This window comes from Tauraco erythrolophus, chromosome 8 (assembly GCF_009769465.1).
Source record: "Tauraco erythrolophus isolate bTauEry1 chromosome 8, bTauEry1.pri, whole genome shotgun sequence".
Lineage (NCBI taxonomy): Eukaryota > Metazoa > Chordata > Aves > Musophagiformes > Musophagidae > Tauraco > Tauraco erythrolophus.
In genome coordinates this window covers 3,401,464-3,412,423 of record NC_141472.1, presented here as the reverse complement: position 1 = coordinate 3,412,423, position 10,960 = coordinate 3,401,464, and the positions used below count along the sequence as shown (strand labels likewise).

Sequence of the window (10,960 nt, the reverse complement as noted above, 5' to 3'; positions counted from 1 at the left end):
GGCTTGAACAAGGAGCAGCCAGGAGAGGCTGGATATTGTAATTAGCACAAGTGGAGGCAGGCTGCTGCGTCTGCCTGCCTGCCCGGAGAGGAATAACCTGTTGAATTTGCTAGGAGCTATTGCTGTGTGGACAGGAGCTACGGCTACTGCGAGTACAGCAGCCACAAGTGGATGAAGTAGCTGCTTCAGAGCTATGCTGTGGGGAAGAGGCAGAGCTGTGGATATTGGACACTGGATACCCGTTTGGGTTAGAGCCTCCACTTTCACCTCCTAAGCCTGGGGAGGAAGAATACGCAGCCTGTTCGCTTTTGGTTGGGTCAGCCAAGGATGGCTGCGCTCTCCCAGCACTTGAGGATCCTGCTGTGGAAGAACTGGCTGAGTGTCAAGAGGCAGCCGGTGAGTGCGAAAACAACGTAGTAGAGGAAGGGGAACCTGGAAATCCCAGGAGCTGAGGAGCAAGGGGGTTACTGCAGGAGGGGAAGGTCACAGTATTGAAATATTTTGAAGGCTGGTGATAGAGGCAGGGGGAAGGAAGGGAATGGCATGGAAGTGAAGGTGAGTCTTGCGTTGGAGCTCATGCATGAGGGCTCAGGAGTCCAGACTGAGTACCACGGATGCCACAGTTGTTTCCTCGGGGCAGTGGTCTATGCAAACAAAGTCATGCATAAAAGTCTTGGGCAGACCTGAATTAAGGCTGCAGTTCTGTACCTGCTCCTATGTTGAGCAGACCCCGCAGTCTGTGTACAGCCTCCAAGGAGTCCCTGGGATTTGGGGGCGATGGGGGGGTGCTCTTCAATAGAGCCATTTGTAAAGGATGGACAAAGAAAAAAGTGGCTCTGAGAGATGCACCTAGGACAGATTGCCAGTGTAGTACAGTGTGTTGCAAATCAAACACCTCAAACGGTCTTTCTTTCCAAAAGGTAAACCGTTGCTAGCAATGCCCAGAGAACAATCTGATCTGCAGCAGCATCAGGGAGATGAATGTTCCTTTGGGTGGAATTGCAAAACATTCCTTTGGGTCCAGGCAAAACCTGCCCAGTAGTTTTGTCCCAGGCCGGTTTCAATACAGCTGCACTGTAATTTCAGCAGAACCATGCTACAGTTCATGGACTTGTATTGCAACCTGCCCTCTTGCTAGTAATCCAAATGTAATGGGTTTTAAACTTCTTGGTTGAATGGAAGCCTTGGCAGGTGCAGAGAATACTGACAGAAACGAAGCGGTTGTGGAGGGTGTGATATGAGGATGGAGCAAAAGGCCTCGTATTGCTGCACACTTCTGCAAGGTCCGCTCTTGCCTGCCCTGCCCTGTGGAGCCTGATTCAGAGGGGTGCTGAGTTCATCTGACTCCATAGGATCTGATCCTCCGTAGGAGCTGTGGATGTGCTGGGCACCTTAGAGCAGTGCATCCTTTGTTGCTGTGAAGGATACAGGAGAATTTTTCTGAGATGCAGAGGAATCCCAGTACATCTAATTTCTCAAGAGGAATTGTAACAACCTTGTTCAGAGCAGAAGCCTTGTTCATCTCTTTCAGCTTTGTGCACCCTAAGCCCTACCTGTACTTCTGACCATTCAATCTCACTTGCTTTGATTCTGATTTCCTGTGGAGTTGAAATGTCAATTCTGAAGAATCGAAATGTCAATTAAAGTAAAAACCTGGCCACCACTGATTATTTTATGGCAGGCATTCCCTGCAACCCGCTTTTATTTCCCTCTCTTGCTTCAAATTAGGGTGCTTGCTCAGCCTGGAGAAGGTGTAAGGAGGTAAACCCAGATCTCTGCTCCCAAACACATCCTGATTTCTCTGTCCTCCTGCTTGCCATTATTTACCTGTATAATCTCACTTCACTATGGACCAGGCTTTTAGAAAGCTTTTCTTTTTTTCTTTTTTTTTTAGCATGCTTGCTTTGTGAGGAAAGTGTTCTGTTGTGCTTCTCAGTTTCTGATAACCTGTGAAGGTGATTCCTGCCACTGCAGTGGTGCTGATTGGTATGTCACGGAATGGTCTGACACCAGGCAGCTCCCGTCCTCCTCCCTGCAGACTTGAGTGCTTTCCTGCTCTGTTTATCAGCCTCTCCAGGGCTTGCAAACACATTTTCTTCTGCTTTTTGCTTTACAATTTATTTCCTCTCTGAGCTCTCTGCAGAGCCCCCGGAGAGGCTGCCTCTACCTGTGCAGCACAGGGAGAGCTACAGCTTGCTTGACTGTCCATTTGTTGAAATCAGCTGAAGCTCTGCATCCGTGGCCAGAGAGTGCCTCAACACAGGTTACTCCTGCTGAGAAAGGAATGGTCATGAGTTTAGGTAGCAGCCTTCTCACAAGCAAGATTTGGCCCGTGTGCCAAGGGGAACTGGAGAACTCAGTGCTTCTTGCACTTCTGTTGCTTTCCATCTGTCACTTCTAGGCAGCTTGGTTGTTTAAACAGAGGCAGGAGGGAGAGAAAATGTGCCTGCGTCCAGAGGTACTGAGTAAGGTCTGAGCAATTAAATCTACTTGTAGCAGTAAAATAATCCAGCAATTGAAGGATTATGCAACCTACGTCACAGCATGGTGCTTCATGTCCCAAGAGCCAAACTGAGGTTGGTTATGGCTCCGTTCGAGTCAGTACGTTCCACCCACAATCAGTTTGGCCAGGCTGGTTGTCTTGTTTTTGTTAACTCAGAAATGCCTGGGACAGCGGGAATGCTGTTATGTTGCAACTGATGTACCCAGCTACTATGAAATCCGATTAAGTCAAAGTACAGAGATACTGTAGAAGAGGAGCTGTCTGGAAAGTGAGGAGTATAAACACCATTTTAGCTCAAACTGGGGAGGTGCAAAGATTTCGCTGAGTAGAAACAATCAGTATTCATTTCTTGTCCCAAGAACATGACAGATCTCTTGCCCTTCCTTTAGGCATCTTCTGACTCATATCAGTTTCTGTGCTGTTACCCCGTAATTTTACTTGAGCCTACGTGGTACTAAACAAGGAGGATACGTTAATAATACCGTTTGCATGTGAATTAATCAGAGTTAAACAGCACGTTTGGGTACTGATTATAGGGAAAGTAGGTGATATAAAAAAAATATAAAAATATGTTGTTTCAGTGATTAATCTTGTTATGAATGGCAGTGTATATCTAAAAGGCAGGAAGAGTATTGTCTGTAAAAGCTAAACTGTTGCTGAATGCTGAAATTATAGGAGGACCCTCTCTGAAGGGATGTGTGGGGAAGTGCCTCGTGGTTTGATGTCTGTCAGTTGCCTCTTTTGGGGCATGAATCTTGCTCCCGCTTTCATGGCTGAGTATCATCTCATCAGGGATGATACGGATGGGGTTGCTGTAAAACAACCATCTTTGAGCTGAATTGCTCTCCAGGATTTGTTTGTCTGTCTGTTTGTTTATTTTTACGTTCCAGTAAGTGTTACAGGAAATGAAAACACTGCTATGGGCTTGGAATTACTTTAGAAAAACAGTTTGGGGTAATATGTGCTGATCTGAAAAAAATAGCAACACAACGATGAAAAATGGGATGATTTTGAAGAAAGACATCTTTGCGGTTTCAAAAATTGGCGTGAAGATGGCACAGCAATTTTGCAGCACAGAGTAGTTTGAGCTTAACTACTGACAGATGGAAAACTCTAATCCAGTAAGCACGGTAGCAAGCTAGCCAGCTAGTGCAAAAGCAATTGGCTATTTAAATAATTGCATTTTCCTAGATTACAGAACTCCAAGGTTTGTAGTTTTAAGCCTTGACTTTGGGCCTCCTACCTAGCTTGGTTGACTATACTAGATGATTAGCAGACTGTACTTGCTTCGCTCTCATCCACTGAAATCGTTAACCCTCATGTCAGAGACAAGACCTCTATAAATATTCATGTTTTTTCCAACATGCTAGGCCAATTTTACATCATCTCTCATCCATCTCGGCTCATCTATATGGACTGCTGCATGTTAGACATGGAGAGATGTCAGGGAGTTAGGTTGCTGGGGTCAGAGGCTCATATGAAGGATCCTGGTGGTAGGTGTTCCAATGTGATTTCTCCAGCTCCATAACCCCCTTCCTACACCGTGCTCGAACCCCACATCTCCTAAATAACTATTATGAAAATCTTTTCTTTCAGCTCTGCGGTGAGGCTGAACTACAGTTTGTGAAGAACAGTGAAACTTTGGGGGAAAAAAACACCGTAGACTTGTCAATTCACTTGTCAAACACTTTCATTTTGGGGCATAATTAATCAAATCAAAGACAGCTTTACCCATCGTTTGAGCAGTGCTGTTCACTGAAAGTGAAACCAACCTTTTGCACTTGAGCTCTTATCTTGCCATCGGAGTCTTGTACTTCTCGGCGTGCTTTTACTCTTACATAGCAGCCTCTCAAAGTTGTGTAAACACTGTCCCCGTAATTACCTGCCAAACTGAAACACAGGAAGGCTTGTGTTATTTTCTAACTTGTTATTTGCTATTAAAATCTGCTGTAGTTTTTCTTCCTGCATAGACAATACGTGGGTTTAATAGTATGCATACCAAGACAGGGGTGATTTATAATGAGTCTTATAACTCATTTAGGGTAGTGCTTGTGCATTCCAGACAAGCTCTGGGACACATCAATACGACAAACGTAACCGATATATTTTCATTGCTGTTTTATAGGTATGGTCGTTCATTTTAATTTCCTGGCCTGTGGTTGTTTTCATAATCTTGGCCATTATCCGTCTCAAATTCCCTCCAGAACCACAGCCAAACTGTAAGTAACTGGTTTGTTTTTACGTCTTTGGGGTTTAGTTCTCATTTCAGTGACTGATGTGTTAATTTGATGTGTTTTGTTACTTTTACAAATTCAGTTCTTTGTAGTTTCCAGTGGAGATTTCCTAGGATGCAGCGTGCTGTAAATAAAAACTCCGTGTTCTTCTGAGGTTGTTTCTGTTTATGTTTTTCCAAATTAGTTTTATAACTAGAAAACAGCTTTAAAGAACTGTCTTATCAAGATGCACTCAGATACTGCTGTTGTAGATGACAATATAAATCCATGTGATAAATTGAGGGACAAGAGGGCAGCGAGGGGAGATCTTATTCAGTAAAACAAGTAAGGGCATAGGCTTCAAGTGGGAGTATGAAGGTGAGGTAACAAACATAAGGTTGGTCAACATGTAAGATTTTACCTCGTGTGTGACAGGCAGAAGGTACCTATCCAGGCAGCTACTACTAAGGCTCAGCTGAAGAGCATGCTTTTTGGCTCCTGTGGCCTCATGATGTATGTGAACCCTTTCTGGCAAGTCAAAAAGCAGGTCTTTGGGTGGGTGAAACAGGTGAAGAGTTTGCACAAGCTGGTTTTTGCTTGCAAGCCTTGAAGCAACGGTCAGGAGAACGTGTCTGCGTCTCAGGGCACGAGTGTGCTTGGATCTGCTCTTAGAAGCTTACACTGATTTAGGGAGTCCCTATCACCATCAGAAGAATCATGTCCCCAGCCCTAGGTATGTTTGTTCATAAAGCAATATGGTAAAAGAGAGTGAGGAGTTTGTCCAGTTGGAAGCCTTTTTCTCTTCCACAGTGTTAATTTTGAGTTGGATTAAATCCCTGATTCTGCACTCTGTGGCCTCACAAGTGCAGTCCCAAAGGAGGGCAGAGGAGTGGGTTAAAGGACTGGATTCCTCTTTTCAGTGGCAGCCAACCTTTGGGTTTTGAGAAATCAGTCGTGGAGCTGTACTCTCTTTGCTATCTGCTCATTAGTGGGGTTCCTCGGCCTTACCATTGCGGAGACACTGAAAGTTTATGCAAGATTTTTGCTTCATGTTGCACATCTGGTCTGCTGAATCACATCCACGTGCTGCAGCACAAAGCTGTGCAGAGCTGTTGTTGAGAGCCACGGTTTCCCAGCACAGAGTAGGAATAGACCCTCAAAAATGACCCTTATGAAAAGATTTGCAACACCTGACTCATAGTCCAGTGTTTGCAGCTACCAGATGTGTGAAATGTGGCCGTGAGGGACCTGTACTTGGTGGCGTGTACGTGCCCTGGAAATATTCAAACCAGTTAGTGATGTTTGTGATTCTCTGGTTAAAAAGTCTTTGTTTCTGTGTAATGTGTGAGAAAGGGCCACATTGTGACAAATACTAGATATACAATTAGAAAAGCCCTAGTCCCAAAGAGCTTGCAGCCTAATCTCACTGAAGGTTTTTGTACCTCATCTTGCAGACAGGGATGGAAACCAGAGTAAGTGACTTTCTGAAAGAAAGTCTTTAATGGAGGACACTCTTGGTGCGTGAAGGTGGTCCTTTAACCCCGAGCCCGTCTGCGGTCAGCAAAAGGCCTCTTTAGGAGCGTTATATATTTGAAGTTCTCCCAAATTCCCTTGAACCAGTTGGAGCAGGCAAGAGAGGACATGTTGTACTCTGTGAAAAACCCAGGTTTTGCCAAGTGTGGAAATGGCAGTACTCCCATGCTGCTCCATTGGTTATACTTCCTGTCCCTGATAAATCAGATAAGATGAATGTCAAGCGAGCCAGCTGGATGGTACAATATTTATTCTTTTACCCTACGTGGCCATTAATTTGAATGAATATTTATTTGGAACGTGTTTGCTCTGGATGGTTGCATTTCTGAGTTCATGGATTGAAAGGAATGTTCTTAGGAACAGCAAGTAGCTCCATCAGTTGTGCTTTGCAGGAAAGGGGAAGATTGGGCAGTATCTTTGGACTACTTCCCCTTTCTTCCAGAGGTGAATTCTATTTTGGGACAAATCTCAGTAAGTATGTGAGTAGGTGTATGTCTTAGAACTGGACAATAGGGACTCTCTATTGCAAGAGAGGTTTTATATTGGAAAATAATGGTTGTGGTGTATTCTTGTGAACCAGATGTTCAGAAACCATCTAAGGATCCCAAGGGGATGGAGAAGAACGTTAACCAGAGCATCAAACAGCCAGTTTCTGCTGCTTTTCTAGTTAAGAATAGCCACGTGACAGTTACCTTCATTTTTTGACAACTGGAAAAAATGTATCAACTTTTTGCTTGAAAAGCAAAAGAGAAATCATTTGGGAACTTTCTTTTCTGGCAGAAAAAAAAAAGGCAGGTGGGCACATCTAGGAAAACTATGACAGGAGGGGGTTTTTGGTTCATTTTGAACAGGAATAAAATCTACTTTACGCTGAGTTCCAGTGCCTGCCTTAGAAGACACGATCGTTAAGCAGTGACAAGAAGCTGTTTCCATTTCTGCTGCCAAGAGATTATCACAGGTAGACAAAAGTCAGGAAGCACAGAATCAATGGTACAGAGATGGAATAAGCTACTCAGATGCTGAGTTTTGAAGCCTTAGAGATAACCCCACAGAAGATCTCAGTCTGTACACTTATCTCATGTATTCAGGGCCACAGAAATGCCCTGAAATCTCTTTGCTCAATTAAAACATCTCAAATTCGAGACAGTAAGTTCTTCTGAAGGACATCGAATACACATTCAATAGATTGAGGGTTATATAGAGAAATTACTTAGCAAATATCAGTCAAGAGTGAACAAGTGGCAAGAGCTTCCTGCAAGAGCAAGTTCCTTGCTTTGAGTTAACGTTTGTGTAGCACCTACTGCAATGGGAACTTGTGCCAGGCTGAGCTCCGAAGGGTATAGACATGCCAAGTAAACGTCACCAGTCAAGAGGATGCTCGTAGCAAAGCTGAGAACTGAGGAAAACAAGGAGCTGAAATCTGTCTGATACATAATTTTCTTCACAGCTAAAGCATCTAGTGTCTAAGAGGAAAAAAATAACCACCTCTCTTCTTTCTCCCAGGGATCTGTTTGATGGTGTGTTTCCACGTCAGCAGAGATTATTGTCAGGAGTAACAAAAAAGATTTCTCTCTCTCTGCATACTGAGTTCCTGTGATGATCTGAGAGTCTAACCAAACAAAGTCCCCATCCAACTTACTATGCACACTGCAGTTGTGGCTTTTGACCTTGTTATCACAGACTTTACATTTGCTAGATGGTTTGGGGATGTGTTTTGTGGCGTGCGTGTGGAATAGGAAGCTCTGGGTTGGAAGCCTGCTGTGTGAAAGCCAGTGAACTGAGTTTGATGGTACCTTCCAGGTTTTCTATGCCCGTATCGCCTGTTTTCTAGAGTGAGTAGGGACAAAAGTCCCTTTCCATCACTACAGGTTTTTGCAAGGTGTGGGAATTGTGTATGAGATACAATCTGTCCCTTAGGGCCCAACCCACTCAGTCAACAGAGAATCCCAGTTAGCTCCTTGCTTTAACTAGCACTGTCACACCCCATCACACCCTCCCCACCCGCTTTCTTCCTTTGCTGTTCTCCTTCTCTCCCCTCCTGTCGCTTTGGCCTCATCATTGTTCTCCGTGGAAGCTCTCTTGGGTGTGGTTAGCCCACTCATTCGGAACCCCTGCTCTTCAGTGCTGTGGAGAAGATGTGATAGAAACCTTGCTCTCCTGTTAGACCCAAGGCTCTGCTCCCCCTGGCCTTCCAAGGGACAGCCAGTGGGCTGTGAAAGCCGTGCCTCCTTCACAGATGTTTATCCTTCTGCATGGGAAGAAGCTGCGCTCTTGGGTCTGGTCTTAAAGTCCACCAACTTCTTTCTGCCAGGGAATTCATTGCCTGAACTCTTCTCAGTGAAGCACATCTTACCCATCACCGCTGCCCAGAATCTCCACCCAAATTTCATCACCCTCATGGAGATGCCTGCAGAGTGTAATGCGTTCGCTCAGAGATATTCATGATAGACTCAAGCAGCAGAGTTCTCCGCAAGGCTGCTCTTTGCAGCCAATGTTCTGGGGGAATATCGTAATAGTTGAGTACTGCACTGTTTGCCAGTACCAGCATGGCTGTTCAGGTCTGGTTTGGAGCCAGAGCTGCGTGGCACAACACCACACAGGAGCAGATACTCATGCTCTGCTCTCATTCTTGGCTCCAGCGCTCCTGGGAGAGGACCCTATATCCTGGAAAAATCAGGATATAGGAAGATCTCTGAGCTACGCTCCATTCAGCCTCACTGTGATCAGTACCTTTGATTTGAACAGGTCCAGAACTGGTTGGAAAAATCAGTCTGAATCACAGCACACAGGTCCGAGATGCCTTGGGAGAGAGGCTGTGACTTGTTGCACCTGCAGGAGCTTTCCTGTGACTTTTGTGCTGAGCACTATTAGTGTGTTAAAGATAACGAGTTGCCCTGGTCAGGACAGTGTCAGAAAAAGAGACAGGATGCTCTGTGTAGCTTAGAAGAAAAGGATAAATGCAGGTAGTATCCAGTGGTATGGGAAAGGGGATGAGGCAGCTGGTTGTGATGGGTGCGAGGTGTCTGTTCTGCCGAGCACATGGCAGGCCATGCCTACTGCCCTCCGTCTTCATCACCCGTGTGGGTCTCTGCCTCTCTAGCTGTTGCAGCAATGTGCTGGTAGATGAGTTCAGGGGGCTCCTGCCCTGTTGGTCCGTGTAACTAAGGAACTCAAACCAGTTTTAGCTCCCTGTGTCAGTCTCAGCATGTTACTCTGATGCAGAAACCTTTGAACTAACCTTGTCCCACAGTTAACAGAGAAGGACCTTGAACTGGGTTAATTCTCCATGTGAGTGATGGCTGCTAGGACATGTGTGGGGGCAGATAGCATGGAGCAGGGTGGGCCACAGCGCTGTCTTTCCCCTGAGATACCATCCCAGAGATGAGAAAGCTCCGAAAAGATGCTTGCCCTTTAAAGAGATTTGCTTCATAGTTGGAAGGACCTGAACTCATCTCTTTTCCCAGTAGTGTGGAAAAATTAGTAGGTTCCTGTGCTAATTACAGGGTGTTGAGATGGTGGCTCAGCTACACAGGCCACTCCATTCGTTTGGGTAAGTCATGGGTACTTATGCAAGGCAAAATCCACCCCAAGGGTTGTTCAACCTACTCTGTGTACAGACAAGCACACATCAGACTTCCAGCTCTCCATTTGCCTGTGGTGGAGCAACCCCACTCCTTGTTTTCCTTGATATTGCTTCATTTTCCTCCCCTCCTTTTCTGTCCGTTTTCTCCCCTTTTCTAGACAACCCAACACCAGATTTTCATCTGCGCTCAGCTGCAGTGTGATCAGCAAAGTAGCCTCAGCAGGTCCTGCCTTGCTTTGGTATGAACTTTGTTTTGTTTCATTTTGTTGTGCTGCGGTTGTGCCGGGGAGCAGACTGCCATATAACGCTCTGTTTCATTGAAACAGTGCTGGAGGGGGGTATGAATTGTATTAATTATCCCCACATTTGCTCTAATAAATATATACATTGATCTACTTACATACATAAGCAGTGCCCAGCCGTACAGTTCCCTGGGACTTGCCCAAGCTTCCACTTATCTCGGAGACCCATAGCCTAAACGGAGCGCTGTGATGTTTATAACACCTCCCTTTTCATAAATCTTCACATCTCCAGTTCTTTCTACGGACTCTTCCACCTTGTGAGGTGTGACTGAAGGATGTTTAGAGTTGGAGACGGGAACTCCCGAGTTACCAGTAATTTTTTCCTCCCCACTGAATTACAACAGGGCCTTGAGGCAGTTGCTTAATTCTAGTTGACTTCCTGAAGCATCTGAATCCGGATACTGGGACCTAGGAGCGCAGAAGCATTTTTCCAGAGGCGCTGAACAGTTTGACTAGCACTGAAGTTAGCGATTGTCGATGTCTGCGTTTTGGAAGGAAGGTCACTTCTGTTAGAAGAATCTAAACCTGGACTCTGGAGGCTACCTGGAGGCACTCAGCACTGAAAGACATTGGTGTAGCAAAGACAGCTTGTGTGCAGTTTTTTTTTTTTTTTCCAGAGTCTAGATATGGGTTTAGGCTTTTAGGTTCCAGCTTCTCGCTGGGAAATGTTCCCACTCTCTTCTTTGGTCGTGTTTGTGCAGTGCCCTGCTGCTTGTAGGTACAAGAGCAAGTTGGCTGTATTACAACGAGACCAAGTTAGCCTTGTCTGCATTGAATATTGCTTAAAAAGCCCTGTAGGAAAAGGGCTAGTGTAGAGTTCCTTCTC

At 45.3% G+C, this 10,960-nt stretch overlaps 1 protein-coding gene across 2 annotated transcripts in view; it reads left to right on the top strand.

The window, feature by feature from the left end:
• Nucleotides 1-327: 327 nt before the first annotated feature.
• ABCA12 (ATP binding cassette subfamily A member 12) overlaps nt 328-10,960 on the top strand; it is an 86,347-nt gene continuing 75,714 nt past the window's right edge. For both annotated transcript variants that reach the window (XM_086616151.1, XM_086616150.1), the window contains exons 1-2: nt 328-396; nt 4,629-4,722. In XM_086616151.1, coding sequence (XP_086472277.1) covers nt 328-396; nt 4,629-4,722 — 163 coding nt within the window. The remainder of the gene's footprint in view (nt 397-4,628; nt 4,723-10,960) is intronic.